Here is a 23,322-nt window from a genome sequence, read left to right as displayed (position 1 = left end):
CTGTATGCGCTACACTAGCGGAGGAGGGTTATTGTGTAAGGCTATAGTAGTGTGTGACTGGAACTGGTCAAAATATCATTTTTGGAGAAGGAACTAAACTGACCGTTTCAGCCAGTGAGTATTCATATATTTCTGTCAAAATGATGATCTATTCAGGGCTGTTCTACTGTATCATTGAGGTTTAGCTGTAGGTTTCATTATGTGCGTTATGATCAGGAAAGAACAAAATCGTGTTATTAACAGCGCATGCATTTATGCATTTGGGAGAATGTTGAACGCTCTTATTCAGAATGTCTTCTCAATCGGGGCACAGATTGTTCTGGATTTCCCTGGGCATTGAACTCATGACCCTGGTGTTGTGAGCGCCGTGCTCTACTCATTGAGTTACACACAAAACACAATAATGAGTGATTAGTTGTGTAAGTTGTGAGTTTTTGCTATGTAGCTAGTGTGTGTGTGACTGGAGGTTACCGGCTGATCTTTGGAGAAGGAACACAAGTGCATGTTGAAGCGAGTGAGTATCTGTTGATATATTGTCCAGATGTGCTCTATTATGTTGGTTTAAATCGGGATTTTTGGAAATTTGGAAGACGCTTTTATCCAAAGCCACTTGCGTTGCGCTCTTTTTTTTCCGTTTATTCTCTGGGAGAACCCATGATTTTACTTTTTGGGGAAATCTCATTATCATGAAAAATGGAAAATAACTTTATTCCTCTTATAGTTATACTACGACTTTTTTAAAATGGAAAATAATGTTCATTTTTAAATGGCTAATGGGCAGTTTTTATCTTTTTGTTTTTTGTAGTAAAAATGTCAAATGATGAGGAATGAGTAAGAAACCCGTTTGAAAACAGTCATTATTCAGAAATCACACTTCACCCTATAATATCATATAATATAATATAATAATCCCCATATGTGAATGTGTTTTGGGACCCTGGACCCTTTTTGTGGAGAGCTTTAGTGAAGTGTGTATGGTGGGACAAATAAAGTCATCTTTGGAAGTGGGACTTTGCTCTCGGTGGAATCCAGTAAGAAAAATACTTTTTCCTAATCAAATTGACTTTCAAGTTAAAGTAAATTCAAGCCACACTGCTTATTATTTTTGTAAATCTCAATAGTTTTTTATATCTAATTACTAATCGTTCAATATAAGATCACTGAACATTCACTCAGTATAGCACAAATTAGACTTTAAGCTTTTATTGTTTTATATGCATGACATACAAGACACATACAGTACACAACATCAATAATACACAATATCTTTTCCTATGCACAATGTTACACATCAAGTATTATAATGCATTATGTTTGCTAATTGCATCTACACAACATTACACATCTACACTGTACTATATAACACACATCTCTGTCAGTATTACAGAGTCAGTTACATGAGTATGATAGTTATTGATAGTGTGTATGTCAGAGTCAGTTACATGAGTATGATAGTTATTGATAGTGTGTATGTCAGAGTCAGTTACATGAGTATGATAGTTATTGATAGTGTGTATGTCAGTGTGTGACATCAACTGGAATAGGAAAACTTATATTTGGAGCCGGGACCGAGTTGAGAGTTCAGATTAGTGAGTAGTGCCCAACATATTAGCACATAAATGTGTGTGTTGTGTGTACCTTCACGTGATGTGCAGTGTGTTTCTGTTGTGTGGTTCTGACACTGATAACTCACTGATGGAGTTTGTGTGCTGTGAGTAACTGATGTGTGTATACTGGCAATAAGATCATATTCGGAAGAGGGACCCGAGTAGATGTGTCTGCACGTAAGTCATATTATTATTTGTCTTCAGATATTCAACACTTAATGTGTCGTTTAGAGTCCATTAAAGAAATGACCAAACGTGCCAACAAAATAGCGAAAACTAATCCTTTTCATTCATAATCACAATCAATGTCTTCTACTTATGAGCTAAAACAGTTCAACATATGCTCAATTTTATTCATGGAATGGGAAATACAGCGCAGACTGATTATGATCTCGCAAATTCATTGTAATTATTGCCTTAGCAATAATACCCAATAATACCCAATAATACACAATAGTACACAATAATACCCAATAATACCCAATAATACACAATAATAATAATACCCAATAATACACAATAATACACAATAATACACAATAGTACACAATAATACCCAATAATACCCAATAATACACAATAATACACAATAATACCCAATAATACACAATAATACCCAATAATACACAATAGTACACAATAATACACAATAATACACAATAATACCCAATAATACACAATAATACACAATAATACACTAGTCACAGTAATGACGGCACATTCTGTGTGAATGATGGATTAGGCTCTGGGACTAAATCAATTAATTCAAGTTTTATACTTTTTTACTAACACTATAATATTAAAATACATTAGTATAATATTCAATTGCTAAACGACTATACAAAACTTTGATTACTGCACAAAGTCCCCCAGGACACAATCATGAGGTTATCATTGTGTATTTGTAATGGAGTTGGATGTTGTGTGTCTGATGGACGGAGAATAATCTTTGGCAAAGGGACAGAACTCAAAATACAGTCGAGTAAGTGTGAATGTTTAACATGTTCAGTCTAATGATGCACAATCAATCCATTTTTGTAGAACATTTTTTTTGGACCCACTTTATAGTAGGCGTCTTTAACTACTGAGTACTAGCATTTAAATGAATCATTGGATACAATGCACTTATTGTGTACATGTTTTTACTTACATTTTGATGTAAGGTCATAGTTAAGGCCACCTGATATAAAGTGGGACCTTTAAGTAGCTTCACTCTTTTTCGTGCAAAGTAGAAATCACAGTTTTTATGGCCGTTGTGTTGTGTTAGTTTGTGTGTGCACTGCTTTCATTGTGTGACATCAAACTGGAAGCTCATTTTCGGTTCAGGAGTTAAACTGAGAGTTGAGCAAAGTGAGTATTAAAGCATATTTATGTTTGTCAGATCAGATGTTAGTTTTATATGAGTTTGTGAGTGTTTAGGTATGACCTCTATACATATCATTTTAAAACAATAACTCATTTGATATGTAGTTTGGCACAGCCATATCCACTCAGCAGTTGTGTGTTTTAGGTGGTTTAGCTTTAATGTCAGATATTATTGGGGCATTAAGCGTCAGAAACTGCAGGGCTTTTTGTTGCGTGTCTAAAGACTGTGTGAATACTGGCTATAAGATTCTCTTCGGCTCTGGGACGAATCTGCTCATACGATCAAGTAAGTTCAAAACATTCTATTCATTATTCATCCCTTTTTGTTCCCGTCGTTAATATGATTCCACATTAATACAACAAACTAAGTTTGCACAAATAACTCTTAAAGTTTTGATGAAACTTTTGTAACATAATGAAGTCAAATAAAATTTCAAAAGATGAAATTAGTATCATATGTCATGTGTTGTGAGAATGATGGCCTGTTCAACATGAGGTGAGTTATGAATATATATATAGTTATTGATAAAATTATACTCTCATTCTTCACACAAACATTAATGTAGCTAAACAGTCATGTTCATATACTATAAAAGCATTTTATAGGATCAAAAGTTTCATAACTTTAATCAAATATTCTATAATTTGATGAAAGCTACAGGTAAAGTGTTTTTTGTTTGACCAATATGACCCTTAGTGTAAGTGTCTCTGCTCCTGTGGTAATATAGTTCTTAGCAAAAGTACAGTTTGCATTAACGCCAACAAAAGTTTATAGAGTTTAAAGTACATCTGTAGTGTTGAAACACAATAACTGTAGCAGTATCAGACATGAGTTACTGTAGTGAGTGTAGATGCTGTGTGAATCAAGGGCTTCAGAAACTGACCTTTGGTTCTGGGACTAAACTAACCGTTCATTCACGTGAGTTTTTATTTGTTTAATTCTTTTACAGTAACGTAAAAATAATACTAAAGAACATCATCACTGTTTAGCAGAAAAATATTAAAAAAAATGAAATATTATTGCAAAACTATAACCCCCCCCCAACCTGAGGTTGTTAAAGTACTTGCATTTATTTAATTTATTACATCATAAACTAATGTAAATCTCCAGACACAAGCTGAGGTTATTGTGCTGGACTCGGCCTGTGTGTGTCTAATGCTCAAAACATCATCTTTGGGACGGGGACAAAACTCACTGTAGAATCAAGTAAGATTGCATTAATAACAGCATTACAGTAAAACAGAAGATATGCCAAACATCTCCGTGTTAAACTCAGTGATGTTTAATTATATAATGTAGTTTTATGATGTAGTTTGGGCTGGATATTTTGATTCAATCTAAATCTAATTTAAATTGCAGACAATTTGAAACCCATTAATCATGGAAAACAATGAAACCATTCTGACACTGATAACTCACTGATGGAGTTTGTGTGCTGTGAGTAACTGATGTGTGTATACTGGCAATAAGATCATATTCGGAAGAGGGACCCGAGTAGTTGTGTCTGCACGTAAGTCATATTACAATATTTTTGTCTCAGATAATCAACACTTTATGTGTAGTTTAGAGTCCATTAAAGAAATGACCAAACATGCCAACAAAATAGCGAAAACTAATCCTTTTCATTCATATAATCACAATCAATGTCTTCTACTTATGAGCTAAAACAGTTCAACATGTGCTCAATTTTATCCATGGAATGGGAAATACAGCGCAGACTGATTATGATCTCGCAAATTCATTCTAAAAACTAATATTACAAGAGTGAAATTATGCCTAAACATATGAGAACGTGTTCATTTTGGCTTAGCAATAATACCCAATAATACCCAATAATATCCAATAATACCCAATAATACACAATAATACCACAATAATACACAATAATACACAATAATATCCAATAATACACAATAATACCCAAAATACACAATAATACCGTTAAAACCCTGGCCATTATTGAAATATAATGAATCACTCAAGCATAAGTTCATCCTAAACACTCAAAAACTTCATTAAAACCTGAACTAATTTTTAAAGGAGTTTTTCAATAGTGTAAGAATTCGAGTTTTTAGTTCATGGCCAATGATTGTTTGAATGTTGGCTATCAAATGTTCTTTGGAAAGGGAACCAAACTTGTCGTCCAAACAAGTGAGTTTTTAGTCTTATCTTGTTTTTTTACTAAACATTATTTCTTCTTTGATGCTATTACGAGTAGCTTTAAGATATAATGTATGGTTAATCTGGTCAGTTACTGAGACACGTTCTGCTTTATCCTTTCACTCCATCACATTTAGAAGATCTGTCTTCATATATCATTCCTCATAATACACACCAACAGAGGGAAGAAGGGTTTGCAGAAGAAACGAAGCGTACAGGTCAAACGAGTGTAAAATGACTACTGATGTAATCTAGCTTCGATTAATGCTGATTCTGAATCAGTGGAGATTTGATTAGCTCTACTGTAGTCTGATGATATAACTCTAGACTGCTTTAGTTTCTGTCACAGAGTCAAAGTGTGTGTGAATGTCAATAAGATCATCTTTGGGAAAGGAACCAAACTTGTTGTGGAAACACGTGAGTAAATCATTTCTGACCGTCAACATGAACACACACTGACCTGTAGAGGTCAGTTTCATCAGATAGGATAGTTTAGTCAAATAATCCTCCTTAACATTTCTTTTAAACCTTAAAAAAATGAAGAGAAACACACAAATCCATAGTTAATATTTGCATAAATCAAAGTGCTTCCCAAACGCACGTTTTATTATTGGTGACTTTCACTTAAAAGTATACTACAAATTTTACACATTCACATTAGTATTAAATAACTATTAATATATGATGCTGTTATGATAATGTTGATGTGTTTTGGCTGTGTGGTCAATGACTGTGTGAATGATGGATTTAAGCTTTACTTCAGTAACGGGACTAAAGTCAGAGTACAGTCAAGTAAGTTCAGATTATTACACATTATACAGTTAATAACTTCATCATTCATGCGCATATATTACTATTTAAATGTTTTACCATAGTATATTTTGAACAAAAACTCTATTGATGAATATGTTTCATAGTGTCCAATTCATTCATTTAACATATTTAATATTTGGGGCATCCAAGTTATTTGACATATACTTTCCCTGGTAATTAGTTACTTTTATAATGATGTAACTCAGTTACTATTTGTAAGAAGTAACTACTATAACTAATAACTTTTTTAAAAAAGTAATGTGCCCAACACTGTTCATGACAGCTTCAGGTAAAATGTTTTTGGTTTGACAAATATGAACATTTTGTAAGGGATTTTTGCTCATGTTAATATAATTCTTCCAGAAAGTAGCTTGTGTTAATGCACACACTGTATTGTTGAAAGTTTATAGAGTTTAAAGTACATCTGTGGTGTTGAAACACAATAACTGTAGCAGTATCAGACATGAGTTACTGTAGTGAGTGTAGATGCTGTGTGAATCAAGGACTCGGCAAACTGACCTTTGGTTCTGGGACTAAACTAACCGTTCATTCACGTGAGTTTCACAGTTTTTCATTATATTACAGTAACGTAAAAATAGTACTAAAGAACATAATCACTGTTTAGCAGAAAAGTTAAATATAATTACAAAACAAAAGCAAAAGCCCCAGTGTGATTACATCTGACAGAGGTTATTAAAGTATTATATCAAATAAAACATAAACTAATGCAAATCTCCAGACACAAGCTGAGGTTATTGTGCTGGACTCGGCCCGTGTGTGTCTAATGCTCAAAACATCATCTTTGGGACGGGGACAAAACTCACTGTAGAATCAAGTAAGATTGCATTAATAACAGCATTACAGTAAAACAGAAGATATGCCAAACATCTCCGTGTTAAACTCAGGCATGTTTTAATTATATAATGTAGTTTTGCACATTGCAGCTTAATCACAGGATATATTAATTCAATCTTGTTTAAATTGTAAGCACTTACGCATCCTCCTAAAAACAACCATTGAAAACAATATTTATCTAAATATAATGAAACACTGAACAAGCGTTTGTTCATCCTAAATGCTCAGATACTTCATTAAACCTCAACTGTGTGTATTATTGAGTTTTTCAATAGTGTAAGAATTCGAGTTTTTAGTTCATGGCTAATGATTGTGTGAATGATGGCTATCAAATGTTCTTTGGAAAGGGAACCAAACTTGTCGTCCAAACAAGTGAGTTTTTAGTCTTATCTTGTTTTTTTTCTGATTCTTTTTTTTGACGGCATTACGACTAGCTTTAAAATATAATGTATGGCTAAACTAAAACTAGAGTCAGAATGTGCTCTTCTGAAGATAACAGACCAAACCGGTTATTTCTGATCTGTGAATACACACACATACGTGTATATATTTAAGAAATATTTGCGTGTATATATATTTATATAATTAATGTTATGTATAAATATTTATAACACATTTTTCTTAAATGTATACATACAAATTAATTATACACAGGACACACACGTGTACTGTTATTTTGGATGCGATTAATCGATAAGTAAAACCAATGCCATTTTAAAAAAATATAGAGGTAAAAATTTCTCATTACATCAAAACCATATAAATGCTTAAAGTTATTCAATTAATTTATACAAAATAACAGTACAAAGCAAGAATAAACAATATTTGCAATATTAAGTCATAATTAGACTGCAGTTTTTGTGATGGAGTCCACACTTGTGTGAATGCTGCCAACAGGATCATATTTGGGAGTGGGACGAGACTAATAACAGAAACAAGTGAGCTTACATTATCACTGATATACTGTATATCATAATCCACATGTGTTGAATTTACACTTCATTTCCAGATGAACTCGATACAATAGCTTTATCTAATCTTCATCAGAATGTAATCTTGACATCGCGTGACACTTTTATTGAGTGTAAAATGACGTCTGATTGTAATAGATTTGATTAGCTCTACTGTAGTCTGATGATATAACTCTAGACCGCATTAGTTTCTGTCACAGAGTCAAAGTGTGTGTGAATGTGGATAAGATCATCTTTGGGAAAGGAACCAAACTTGTTGTGGAAACACGTGAGTAAATCATTTCTGACCGTCAACATGAACACACACTGACCTGTAGAGGTTATGTCCAAAAACATCAAATCAAATTTGATCACTCATTTAAAATAGAACAAAATCATTCGACAAACGTGAAAAATGTGTGTGAAGTTGTAAAAGTATATGTGAAGTTAACAAACGGTCAAGATCACACATTCTTTAAACTTTAGTTAGTTTTTTTTAAATCTAAATTAGGTGCTTATCATTATCATAATCACTTACATTATTATTATTTCCAAGATTACTACATTTTCCAAACCAATAATAATGTTAATCATAGTTAATCAAGTTTCAAACATTAAAACTTTATCAAGTAAAACATTAAATATAATAACCAACCAAAAGCTGGGATCTGTACTGTACTGGGGTAACTGTACTGGGGTAACTGTACTGTACTGGGGTAACTGTACTGGGGTAACTGTACTGTACTGGGGTAACTGTACTGGGGTAACTGTACTGTACTGGGGTAACTGTACTGGGGTAACTGTACTGTACTGGGGTAACTGTACTGGGGTAACTGTACTGGGGTAACTGTACTGGGGTAACTGTACTGGGGTAACTGTACTGGGGTAACTGTATTGTATTGGGGTAACTGTACTGGGGTAACTGTATTGTATTGGGGTAACTGTACTGGGGTAACTGTACTGGGGTAACTGTACTGTACTGGGGTAACTGTACTGTACTGTACCGATGTGTGAATAGAGGGAACAAGATCATATTTGGGACTGGCACCAGCCTCACTGTTACTCCAAGTAAGATATTTTGTTTCATCAGATAGGATAGTTTAGTATCAATCTTAACATAATACTTTTAAACCTTAAAAAAGATGAAGAGAAACGTTCATCATAAAAAAACACAAAAATCCATAATTCATATTTGCATGAATCAAAGCTTCCCAAACGCATATTCAATAATTCAACAATTTAGTGTTAACTTGCACTTAAAAGTATATTTGAAAACCATACTACAAATGTTACAGCTATAAAGGTAACAGTGAATATTAATATTTGATGCTGTTATGATAATGTTGATGTGTTTTGGCTGTGTGGTCAATGACTGTGTGAATGATGGATTGAAGATTTACTTCAGTAACGGGACTAAAGTCAGAGTACAGTCAAGTGAGTTCAGATTATTACACATTATACAGTTAATTACTTGATTTTATGCAGTTTGGTTGGATAAAAATGATAATAGTAAATAAATCTATTTATGTGCAGTCATGTCCATAAATGCACTATGAAATATACACCGAACATGAGTAGCTAAAGGTGAATTGTGGGTAAATGTACCATCCTGTACTAATGTGTGAATGCTGGCTATGGAAATATCATATTTGGAAAAGGCACCAGACTAACAGTTGATTCAAGTGAGTTTCTACTTACAGTAAACATACAGTAAACCTACAATTACACTTACAGTAAAAACTTACAGTAAACTTACAGTCCACTTGCAGTACAGAGGAGATAATTTTAACCATCAAAACAATCAAAGTTCTTGTGATAGAAAATGGCTTCAATCTCATGTTGATATTCTTTAGCTCAAACTTCTGTTTCACATTAAAAATAAGAACCTTTTATGACTTTAAACCATAACTTCAGAGAAATACAATATTAGAAAAAAACATTTATTATCGAAACTAATTTGACCATAATAATTGTGATATTACTGTAGCAGAATATGTGAGAGTTGTTCTCATGATGGATGTTTATGTATAATTTCTAAGTATATCAGTTCAAGATGTGAAGTTCACTAAATTACTATTCATGTCAAATATAATCGGACTAATGTGCAAGAAAAGCTTTATTTAATCTCTTAACCCTTGAATTTGTAATCAACAATGATATCCATTTATTGTAGTACATCCAAACAATATCAATACAATATTCACACAATATCAATTCAATATTTGGAACAATAGCTGATACTTAAAAGATTATTAGTATAATTTCTAAATGAGATTTTAGGTGATAATATTAACTTTCATCCCAATTGAAGACGCGTGTGTTATGTGTATATGATTGACAGCTGTGTGACTCAAGGCGGATATAAAGTGATATTTGGGAAAGGCACTAAACTAACTGTGTTTTCAAGTAAGTGTGGATCCGTTCTCTCAAATATCACACGCCTTTTTATGAAATATGCACTTTTTATGATTAGAAAAATACATCAACAGTGATCTGATCTTCTTAAAAGATATTTATCATAATTATCATAATTGTACTATCATAATTAATTCCCAGATCAATGCATTCAGAACTTACTGATTGTTGTTAACTTTAGGAACAACTTTTGTTTTAGGAACATTACCGTTAAAAACAGATTTAGAGTTGTTATTCTACACTATAAACGTTATATTAATATAAATGGATGTCATTCCTTCTTTAAAGTTCTCACACTAGATCTCATGAAAGAGAGATTGTGACAGAATTGTTCTCAGGATAGTGTAGTTTTGAGTCTGTGGTCAATGACTGTGTGAATCTTGGACAAAAGATTTTCTTTGGCATGGGGACAAAACTTCTCGTAGAAGCCGGTGAGTTCAGCTTTAATCTCAGTATGAATGCTTGAATATAATATAATTCTTTGGCAAAGGGACCAAACTTACAGTACGAGCACGTGAGTTTATCTCTAAAACTCCAATAATCACTTCAAATATTTGATGAAACTGCTGCATATGTAGTTGATGATAGCTTTTCTTTCATTTTCTAAATATCTGTGCAGACATCATCATCATATCATGATCTCTATTCTATCTTAAATAGAGGATAGTGGGAAATGATCCTTCATGTAAAATATGAGAAGATATTCCAACTGTAAAACAAACCTTTGGGATCAATAAGTTATGTAACATCAACAATAATAGCCATTTATTGTAGTAAATCCAAACAACATCAGTGAATCTTTGGAATAAAGCTGACATTGAACTGATAAAATAGTTTTAGGTGATAATAATCCCAACCTTTATCCCAGCTGAAGAAATGAAAGCATTGATCCCAGATGATCAGCAGAAGTTATGAGTTTATGATTGACAGCTGTGTGACTCAAAGCGGATTGAAAATGAGATTTGGGAAAGGCACTAAACTAACTGTGTTTTCAAGTAAGTGTGGATCCGTTCTCTCAAATATCACACGCCTTTTTATGAAATATGTACTTTTTATGATTAGAAAAATACATCAACAGTGATCTCCTGATCTTCTTAAAAATATGTTAAGATATTTATCATTGTTCTTGTAATATCATAATTAATTCCCAGGTCAATGCATTCAGAACTTACTGCTTGTTGTTAACTTTAGGAACAATTTTTGTTTTAGGAACATTACAGTTAAAAACAGATTTAGAGTGGTTATTCTACACTATAAACATAATATTAATATAAATGGATGTCATTCCTTCTTTAAAGTTCTCACACTAGATCTCATGACAGAGAGATTGTGACAGAATTGTTCTCAGGATAGTGTAGTTTTGAGTCTGTGGTCAATGACTGTGTGAATCTTGGACAAAAGATTTTCTTTGGCATGGGGACAAAACTTCTCGTAGAAGCCGGTGAGTTGAGCTTTAATCTCAGTATGAATGCTTGAATATTGGAACTAAATTGATGAAGTGAATTGTGATATTACTTTAGTAGTCAGAAATGTAATAGTTGTCCACCGTCGATATGGCCTTGTCTGTAATCACTGTGAAGTTTATCAGGGCGAGATGTCAAGTCTACTGTATCGTTTGATCATAGAAGTGACTTTTGCACCACTTGTGACAATTTTCTATGCTAATAGTTAAACACTGATATATTGATGCTCATCATTCCTCAAAAATGCTTTGAAAAACGTATAAATGATGTTGTACTCCAACTTGACGTGAAGTTGGACATTTTAGACACTTTCCGAGTACAGTCGAATCCACGGCGTGTGTAACATGAAAGAAAAATAACAACATAAACTTAAGACATCAAGACATTAATAAACATCTCTCGCTCCAACTCAAATGGTTAAATTCTTAGACTCGACAAGATGGACTCGAGCCCAATGCCAAAAATACCCCATATTTTGTTAAAATTGGAACAATAATCATCATCTATGTAGGTTTTAAGATGACTCTTGATTCCTCTCCTCTGCTGTCCAGTATCATCAGGATATCAGTACTTTTCTGTACATGAGGAATCACTGTGTGAATGATCAAATTAGAATATTATTTGGCAAAGGAACACAACTCACTGTACAGTCAAGTAAGTTACATTATCCAATATTCATACCAATATTTGACTGTGTGCATAAAATGTGTATTTACTCAACACAACTCATGTACTGCCATTTTGATTATGCAAAACCAAACAATCAAACAAAACAAACAGAAAACAAAAACAAACAAAACAACCAAAAGCATCCGGTCGACAAAATATCAAAGAACACAATAGAATATTCTACATTTGTCTAAAGCTTCAGTCTGCATATTTGTAGACATGAATACTATCTCAACATTGAATATAGATTTAGCCCTACAGCAGAATAAACGTGCTGAGCTTTACTGATGTGTGAATCCTGGCGGCACCAAGATCATATTTGGGACTGGCACCAAACTAACCATTACTTCAAGTGAGTGAAGCGCTTTTCAATCCATCATAACACCATATTCTTTAGAATGAAATAATGAGGATAGTATAGATGAGTATACTCAGCGAGCAATAGCCATCATTTCAGCGTCTCGGTTAACTATAGACCTGATATAGTCCGGCTGTGAGTGACACACCATAGCCAAAATCACCTTGAGTTTGGCCGTTTTTGCCCAAATATCTTTGATTAAAGGTGTTTGGTTTCATCTCTTTGACATGTTCATGTCTACTCTTGGGCTTTGGTTAGACGTCTAACATTCACTGACAGCCCAAATGTTTCCTTGTTTTATAGACGTCAGGGCTGTGTGTGGACGGCTATTAGACGTCTTTTAAACGCAACATTGCTTGCTGGGTAATATTAGAAGTTTACTTGACTCGCAAATTAATACGTCATAATTTTTTCTTGTAATATCACATTTAACTCCCAGATCAATACATTCAAAACTATATTCAAACCATAAATACACAGAACAACAATTGTTCTTTTGTCTTAGGAACACAACCATTAAAAGTTATTCTACCTGAAATCTTTAATATAAATGCATGTGATGAAAGAGTGCTGGTGTTCTCAGGATAGTGTAGTTTTGAGTCTGTGGTCAATGACTGTGTGAATGCTGGACAAAAGCTTTTCTTTGGCATGGGGACAAAACTTCTAGTAGAAGCCGGTGAGTTGAGCTTTAATCTCAGTATTGAGTTTATTCTTTGATAAATCCATTATTTCATTAACCAAATGTGAATTATGTTACAATGTAAACAAGATGAAGTACAATATTTTTCACGTAAACTATCAAATAATTCTATTCGGTGATGTTGGCAAAACAAGTAAACTGACAAATATAAAATGATAAAAATCATTCTGTAAATTCTGGGCTCAATAACAGTCATATTTGGGGCAGGCTCCAAAATAACAATACTTTCCAGTAAGTTTTATCTTTATTACTAAATGTTGAATATATTCAGTATATAAATGTATCTGTCAAGAACACTGAAAGATGTTGAGGTCATCTAAAGGACATCTATATGTACATTTATATCAAAGTTGCTCTTGTGCTACAGTCCATAAACATAAATGCGTTTATTATTCATTAGAAATCCCTTTAATGGATTGAATTTAGTTGATGCTGCTCATGGGAGTTATTATGCCACTACTAACCACTGTGGGAATAACAATATGGGTAAAATCATATTTGGGAAGGGCACACAACTCTATATACAAGCAAGTGAGTACAACTGGTTAAATATTATAATATAATAATAGCATATTATTTTCATAGCACTTGGTATTTAATGGTATTTGAGTTGTGAGTAGTGAAATAAAATATTAAACTTACTGTACTGCCAAATATCAGATGCTTTCATAAGATGTTTTAAAACCCACTTCATCCACAGACATTACAGAAAACGATATTAATAATTCGATTAATAACTAGTCAAATGACAAACGTCAGGAAACACGCCGTATATACTGAAGTATTTCTGACACTGACACACACACTGTGTGACTGACAACACTGGCAGAATCACGTTTGCGAAGGGAACTCAGTTGTTTGTACAGACGAGTAAGTAAAACCTTTACTTTTGACTGAAATAATTCATCTGGACATCAGATTAAAAACAATGAAATAAGGAAATCATGAGCTTTAGACAGAACTTCAGAGTCCAGCTTTGTCAAGCAATCGTCCAGTTAATCAGACTAAATCATTTCTATTAGCACGACGGTACAGTAATAATCTTTAACTCAAGGATACTTTATTCTGTGTAAGCCCTTTATCTCATCAGCCAAACGCGACTCTGATTGTATTATAAATGTAGTTCTGTAAGAATGTGTTACTATAGATTTATCGTGTAAGCTCAAACTGTTCAGCTCAGTTGGACTTTGTGTAACTAAACCAAAGAAAATGACACATGTAAAGCCTTGAGTAAAGGATAAAGAGCAGGACAAAACCAGTGTGTGAATACTGGCTTCAACAACAAAATCATATTTGGGGCAGGAACTAAAATAATAATCAATCCCAGTAAGTTGTTTTATCATTTTTCACTAAATGTTGAGATTCAGTGTATATATCTGTCAAGAACACTGAAAGATGGACGCTCCACAAGTGTTGAGGTCATCTAAAGGACATCTATATGCAGATTAGTTATTCCATAAACATAAATGTGTTTATTATTCATTATAAATCCTTTAATGCAGAATAAACTCATTCTAGTGGAGCTGATGTTAAATCTGTCCCTGCTGCTCATGGGAGTTATTATGCCACTGCTAACCACTGTGGGAATGGCAATAATAATAAAATCATATTTGGGAAGGGCACACAACTCTACATACACGCAAGTGAGTACAACCGGTTAAATATTATAATATAATAATAGCATATTTTTTCATTGGAATTAGTATCTAATTTGGTATCTAATCTTATAAAAGTCACAAGTAGTGAAATATCATGTTTTCATAAGGTGTTTTTAAAACCCACTTCATCCACAGACATTAGTTATTAATCAAATTATTAATATAATTTACTGTAATATCCTCGTCCATTGGAACTAACAACTCCCCTTCCCATAATTTCCTAATTCTCTGTGTGTCCGTGGCAGTTCAATCACATAAAGAATTATTAAAACAAACCCTAATCGATGCTTTCCCAGATTTCTCATTCTCATGATTTCTCAACTGGACATATTTCAAGATTATCTTTTAATGTTGTGCTTCTTTAAAGGACATTAAAGAGACAGAAGTGTGTGTGATGCGGATTTATATCAAAGTTGCTCTTGTGCTACAGTCCATAAACATAAATGCGTTTATTATTCATTATAAATCCCTTTAAAGGATTGAATTAGTTGATGTTAAATCTGTCCCTGCTGCTCATGGGAGTTTTTATGCCACTACGAACCACTGTGGGAATAACAATAATAATAAAATCATATTTGGGAAGGGCACACAACTCTATATACAAGCAAGTGAGTACAACTGGTTAAATATTATAATATAATAATAGCATATTATTTTCATAGCACTTGGTATTTAATGGTATTTGAGTTGTGAGTAGTGAAATAAAATATTAAACTTACTGTACTGCCAAATATCAGATGCTTTCATAAGATGTTTTAAAACCCACTTCATCCACAGACATTACAGAAAACGATATTAATAATTCGATTAATAACTAGTCAAATGACAAACGTCAGGAAACACGCCGTATATACTAAAGTATTTCTGACACTGACACACACACTGTGTGACTGACAACACTGGCAGAATCACGTTTGCGAAGGGAACTCAGTTGTTTGTACAGACGAGTAAGTAAAACCTTTACTTTTGACTGAAATAATTCATCTGGACATCAGATTAAAAACAATGAAATAAGGAAATCATGAGCTTTAGACATAACTTCAGAGTCCAGCTTTGTCAAGCAATCGTCCAGTTAATCAGACTAAATCATTTCTATTAGCACGACGGTACAGTAATAATCTTTAACTCAAGGATACTTTATTCTGTGTAAGCCCTTTATCTCATCAGCCAAACGCGACTCTGATTGTATTATAAATGTAGTTCTGTAAGAATGTGTTACTATAGATTTATCGTGTAAGCTCAAACTGTTCAGCTCAGTTGGACTTTGTGTAACTAAACCAAAGAAAATGACACATGTAAAGCCTTGAGTAAAGGATAAAGAGCAGGACAAAACCAGTGTGTGAATACTGGCTTCAACAACAAAATCATATTTGGGGCAGGAACTAAAATAATAATCAATCCCAGTAAGTTGTTTTATCATTTTTCACTAAATGTTGAGATTCAGTGTATATATCTGTCAAGAACACTGAAAGATGGACGCTCCACAAGTGTTGAGGTCATCTAAAGGACATCTATATGCAGATTAGTTATTCCATAAACATAAATGTGTTTATTATTCATTATAAATCCTTTAATGCAGAATAAACTCATTCTAGTGGAGCTGATGTTAAATCTGTCCCTGCTGCTCATGGGAGTTATTATGCCACTGCTAACCACTGTGGGAATGGCAATAGTAATAAAATCATATTTGGGAAGGGCACACAACTCTACATACACGCAAGTGAGTACAATCGGTTAAATATTATAATATAATAATAGCATATTTTTTCATTGGAATTAGTATCTAATTTGGTATCTAATCTTATAAAAGTCACAAGTAGTGAAATATCATGTTTTCATAAGGTGTTTTTAAAACCCACTTCATCCACAGACATTAGTTATTAATCAAATTATTAATATAATTTACTGTAATATCCTCGTCCATTGGAACTAACAACTCCCCTTCCCATAATTTCCTAATTCTCTGTGTGTCCGTGGCCGTTCAATCACATAAAGAATTATTAAAACAAACCCTAATCGATGCTTTCCCAGATTTCTCATTCTCATGATTTCTCAACTGGACATATTTCAAGATTATCTTTTAATGTTGTGCTTCTTTAAAGGACATTAAAGAGACAGAAGTGTGTGTGATGCGGATTTATATCAAAGTTGCTCTTGTGCTACAGTCCATAAACATAAATGCGTTTATTATTCATTATAAATCCCTTTAAAGGATTGAATTAGTTGATGTTAAATCTGTCCCTGCTGCTCATGGGAGTTTTTATGCCACTACGAACCACTGTGGGAATAACAATAATAATAAAATCATATTTGGGAAGGGCACACAACTCTATATACAAGCAAGTGAGTACAACCGGTTAATATATATATAATAATTGCATATTATTTAGGAATTGGTATCTAATCTAATAAAAGTCGCAAGTAGTGACATTTAAATATTAAAAACCACTGAAGTGTTGCCACGCCGTATATATTGAAGTATTTCTGACACTGACACACACACTGTGTGACTGACAACTTCGGCAAAATCATATTTGCGAAGGGAACTCAGTTGTTTATACAGACGAGTAAGTAAAACCTTACAGATCATATTGGAAATTCATAATTACTTTATCTATTTTATCCTGTATTACTGTAAACAAGTTGCAGTCTGAAATTTTTAAGTACAATAAACTTGGATGTTTAAGTCATTTCAACTTAAATTACGTTAAACTGACTTAAAAAATTAGTTGTATCTTGTATAACTCATAAAAAAGTTGAAAATTGCTTAACTTATTTTGGTGAGTTAAAACAATGTAAAAACATATGTTGTCATAACTTATTGATATATAAGTTTCTGTGCTGATATATGAATCTGTGTGACTAGCGTTAAAATATTCTTTGGAGGAGGAACAACATTAACAGTACAATCACGTAAGAGAATAATATATAATAATAATCAAAGAACTGTACAGATCGATTGAGTATTTAAACATATGATATTACTTTATTATTAGTTATTACACATAGAGAGGTTTGACTTTACTCACTCATATTCTGTACGTTTGTAATAATCTGAACACATTTCAACGTTTGAATCAACAGCGATTCATGTTTTAACCTTTGGTATTACTAATAAGCATTTTTCATAAATTCATGTGGTGAAATAATGCAGCTAAATGGAGAAATTGAAATATAAATCAATAAGATGCGCATTTGATTCACCAACATGACATAACTTTCTGTAATAATTCACTTTCTAATAAGTCTTATTGTCACATATTTCATCATGTAATATAACAAACATCTTTGAGTTAGTTGTGTCTAAAGGCTGGCTATCAAGTTTTTTCTTCAAACGTTGACATTGTCTTGATTTTGTCAGGAGCTATAGTGCGCACAGAGCATCAATCGTGTGTAACGTTCAGCCATATGTTTATGATTATGATATGTGTGTAATCATTGTGTGACTGCTAACAAACTCATATTTGGGAAAGGGACACGCGTATCTGTGCACACCAGTGAGTAATAATCTATAATAATGTAACTCACAATGCTATATGCACAAAACTTGACAAGTTTAAACAAGTCTTACATTTATTTAAGTTTGATTTAAACACGGCAGGAAATTATAATAATAAAAACTTGGAATTGTCATCGTTATAGTTTCATCCAACGAAATGTAGAGTTTAAGCCTGAAAACTGCTATCAGTTGTGAATGTGTATGTTAACATATGTATAATACACTGTTATGAAGTATTCATTAGGGTTCTCGTGTTGATGCCATTATTAAAAGCATAACCGCTGAAAGCATTGCATTACCCCAGCCAGTTCATCCTCAATACGATTGACCATAGAAACATGTTTAAGTTGAGTTATGTTGATCATTGTGCTATAACTTCAACTAAAACACAGCTGATAAATATAGAAGAGTCTGCATTAGTGGACAGAGACAGAGCTATACACCAAAGACATCCCATGACAATACACTCTAAAACATGCTGGGTTAAAAATAACCCAAGTTGGGTTGAAAATGTAAGGTTGTTTTAACCCAGCGATTGGGTTGTTTTTAAAGAAAACATTTAACCCAACCACTGGGTTAAAACAACCCAATTGCTGGGTTAGTCCATTTTCAACCCAACTTGGGTTATTTTTAACCCAGCAATTTTTTAGAGTGTATATTTTCCCATACAGTGTTATACTGTTAATGTGAAATCTACAATATATTTCATAATATAATCAACTAGTGGTGTTCATAGTTTTTGGGATGAGGTATGAGTCTGTGGGTCTGGGAATATCAGATGTTGCTTTTGAAGGATAGGGTAAGAATTTGAGATATTATCAATATTTTAAATGTTTATTGAGGTCTTTGGTGTCATTGATTTGAGGCAGATATACTCTTCTATTCTATATTTATTCAAGTCGCATTGGACAATAATATATATTTTTCCATTTTAATTTGAAATGTCTGTCTGGGAAGTGAAAATGCCTTCCACATTTATTAAACCCCAATGTTTACTGTCCGTGAATGTTCTTTTAATGGATTTAAGATGCCATAACGCTCATCACATGACGAACTGTAATTGGCTGATTTGTGAAACTAATGTGTTTGATTTTTTTCTAATGTTTTACAGAAGAAAAAAAAGAGCCAGACTATTACAAACTTGGCAACTCGTGTTTGGCCACGGACTTCACGAACCATACTTCAGCGACCGGTGTTGGCACAGCGGTGAGATACTCAGGCAAAGACTACCAGAACTACTACAGCAGCTTCGCCTTGGAAGGAGCAGTAAACTGCGCAGAAACAGGTAGGAATTATCACATGCAATAAAATCATCCATTTTAATCATCCTAAAACATTTGGTTGCATTAGATTAATCTCCTTTATTCCACGTTCAGGTGACTGTAAAGAAGCATCATCCGGTCAAAGTGGCGAGATAGAAAGAGGTACGTGTTTTCCTTTATTTACACCCGATCATAAGGCCACTGGCATTTGAATACCTGGATGAAGTGCTGGATTGTAAACATATTAATAGCATTTCCTTTCTGCAGATGAAAAGATCAACTTCATATCTCTGGGTCTGTTCTGGCTGAGGATCCTCTTTGTGAAGACGGTCGTGTTCAACGTCCTGATGACCTTCAAAGCCTGGATGAGCTAACGTGAGTCCAGATCGCATCTCTCACACTGGGTCTCATTCACTAACTGAGAGTTTTCATTATCATTTATTCATACGGTGCATTTAGATTTATTGCACGTTTAGGATAACATTCGGAACTAGCTGAAACCATAAAGGCAGCCGCTATTTGCATTAGAAGTATTTTTTTTTTGGTGCAAATAATGTTAAATGCTATTCACACTAAATGCAAATGGTGGCACTGTTTAGTGTATGGTGGTATTTTCAGTGTATATGATTACATTTATTAAAATCATAAATGGAAGGCATCTTATAGAGACATTACTAAGACGAGTGTTAACTTCATGAACCAAATCTATGACCAAAGATGTTCAGTGACGACCGTTTTTTTTTCTCCAAAAAATGGACTATATACAGTAAATGAGACTATATAAACATGCAATATTGTTGACGAAAAAAGACAAGACTATATAGTTAAAAAATAAAACTTGACTAAAGTCACTTTACGAGCGTTCATGCTTGCGTTTGCCAGATTTCAAGACTTTAAATCCCCGATCAGAGAACATGTATTGTACGCGCTGTGCTCTGTTTGTAATAAATCCATGGATCTCGACTGTTTTTGCGATTCCTGAATAAATGCACTTACACAACCTTCATGTGGCAGTACAACTAAACAACTAAAAAGTACATTTGACACTGGACCAAGACTAAATTATAAAATAGCTGACAGAATAAACACTACCCTAACCCTGACCCTACTCACTTTATCCACACTATTAAACACCTGTAGGCATTATTTCCACCTTTTGTAACTTTTATTTAAAATAAACGCTTCTCTGAACTAATATGTGAGTGGAAACGGGAGAACTCAAAAGCTAACACCACCCGCCTGATCAGGATCAATCAGACAGACAATAGTGGGTGGAGTTAGTGTAAATAGCCCCTGCCAATGAGGTAAATAGACAAAAAAAGACTCTGGGTGAACTAAATTATAGTTATATTACAGTCTTTTAACAAAAATGGTGTTCTGGGTGGTTGCTAGGTAGTTGCTAGGGTGTTGTCCAGACAATAGTGGGTGGAGTTCGTGTAAATAGCCTCTGCAAATGAGGTTAATAGACAAAAAAAGACTCCGGGTGAACTAAATTATAGTTATATTACAGTCTTTTAACAAAAATGGTGTTCTGGATGGTTGCCAGGCAGTTGCCAGGGTGTTCTGGGTGGTTGCTAGGGCATGCTAGGCGGTTGTCCAGACAATAGCGGGTGGAGTTAGTGTAAATAGCCTCTGCCAATGAGGTGCTATTTGCACTGGCACGACTCTGGGCGAACTGAATTATAGTTATATTACAGTATTTTAACAAAAATGGCGCGTAAACTGGCATAGGTTCTGAAAATGAAGTCAGTCACATATACTCTAGATCTTTATAAGAGGCGTTTAATGAGTATCAAGATTGGCACACATGGCTTTACTCGGAGATCTGAACATTCTCTCAGACATACAGTAAGTACACAATCATTAGTGAATGAGACCCAATATTTCATTAGCAAACTCTAAGATATGTGCAGTTTCATTTGAGGAATTACAATGTGTCTATTATTTGTCTTTCAGGTCTCACAGGCGGTTTTTCATCAGTCGGGTTTATCGCCATCACAGAAGACAACAGAAACGCTCATCACATCTGAGAGCCATTCATGTTCACCGCTGATCTCAGTTATGCTAAGAATATACTGTACACACATTTGAATGTAATGTGTTTATATGCTTTTATTATATCAGCTATTCTAGTTTAGGACGTATATGCCACCATTTAGTTTCTAATTTAGCAACTTAGTTTAGTTTAAGTTTAGCAACTTAATGTTTAATTTCTCTTTATTTGAATGATTTCTACATTTATTATCTGAAAAAATATTATTTTGTAAAACTTATGTTTAACTTACTTTGAAGCTGTAAAGCTATAAACTCTGTCTATATAGCACTCATGTTTACTCGTGCTTCCTTCTACAATGGCAGACTTTCACTGAGTAATGACTGTATTGTGCAAAACATATGAAAATAAAATGCATAAATGACCAACTCTGGTGTTCTGTGTATTATAAACATCATCAATATCACCTGAAATAAATGATAATCAGATCTTTTACAATGAGTGAGAACGGATTAAAGTGGTCTTAGGTGACTTTAAATACTATGTGCTTGTATAAAAATGAGGTGTGTTCATGTGCTGCTATTGAGATTGGATATACTGTACATACTGTACATACTGTATGGGTAAAGTTAAGCACAGGTCTGGTCAGGTTTAAGGTGTAAAGTCAGTGTAATTACAAATAAATCATGCAATGTCTTTCCACATGTAATCAAGAGAGCAACAATGAACTTAATCAGTTGTAATTATATGCAGGTATTTTCTTAAATGCACAATGTGAAAACACGCATGTACACAATAAGTGCATGTTATCAAATGATTAATTTAAATGTTAGTACATTAAAGTTAAAGACACTTAAACTGGGAGAAAAGCAATGACCTGAATCTATCCAAGAACGTGGATATGAAGCACTAACAGGTTTATTGGAAATGGTGTAAGTCAATATGAAATATGCTGATTAGTAAATTATGGAAACTTGATTCCAACTCATAATAAAACATTTTAAAAGATAACTGCGACTTTTCATCTAACAATTGCGTGTTATAAAGTTATAATTGCGAGATAAAGTCATAATTTCCTTCCTATTTTTCATTCTGTGGCGGAAGCTTCCATAGGAAACACAATGACAACCCAAAACTAAATAAAAACTAACACTTCAGTTTAGGGTCCAGTTCTCACTATTAACTATTTGCACATTACTATGATATTGGCTGTTTATTAGTGCTTATAAAGCACATATTAATGCCTTATTCTGCATGATCATATTCCCATCCCTTAATCCACCCAAAACCGACACTTATCAACCTTACTAACTATAAGCAGTAAGTAGGAGTTTATTGAGGGGAAAGTCATAGTTAATACACTATAAAAAATCCAACTCACAAACATTTAGGCTAATGATTATGTTTTAGTTAACTGCACAATTAAATGCAAAAAGGTTGGCTTAACCACTGAAAAGAAGTTGGTTCAACAATTGTTGGACCAACCTAGTATTAATTGTGAATCCGATTTGTAATTGCAAGTTAACAAGCATACAAGTTGCAACACGTTAACAA

The 23,322-nt window shown here is 33.5% G+C and overlaps 1 protein-coding gene across 1 annotated transcript; it reads left to right on the top strand.

Moving 5' to 3' along the window:
• Positions 1-13,275: 13,275 nt before the first annotated feature.
• LOC307127287 (uncharacterized protein) lies at positions 13,276-22,194 on the top strand. The gene is made up of 5 exons (XM_079818420.1): positions 13,276-13,332; positions 19,625-19,798; positions 19,890-19,937; positions 20,043-20,150; positions 21,732-22,194. The coding sequence occupies exons 1-4, from the start codon at positions 13,305-13,307 to the stop codon at positions 20,147-20,149; spliced, it is 357 nt and encodes a 118-aa protein (XP_079674546.1). The 5' UTR covers positions 13,276-13,304; the 3' UTR covers position 20,150; positions 21,732-22,194.
• Positions 22,195-23,322: the final 1,128 nt, after the last annotated feature.

The sequence above is a fragment of the Gobio gobio genome, assembly GCF_949357685.1.
Source record: "Gobio gobio genome assembly, chromosome: 6".
Taxonomy (NCBI): Eukaryota; Metazoa; Chordata; class Actinopteri; order Cypriniformes; family Gobionidae; genus Gobio; species Gobio gobio.
This window is presented reverse-complemented; position numbering and strand designations above follow the sequence as displayed.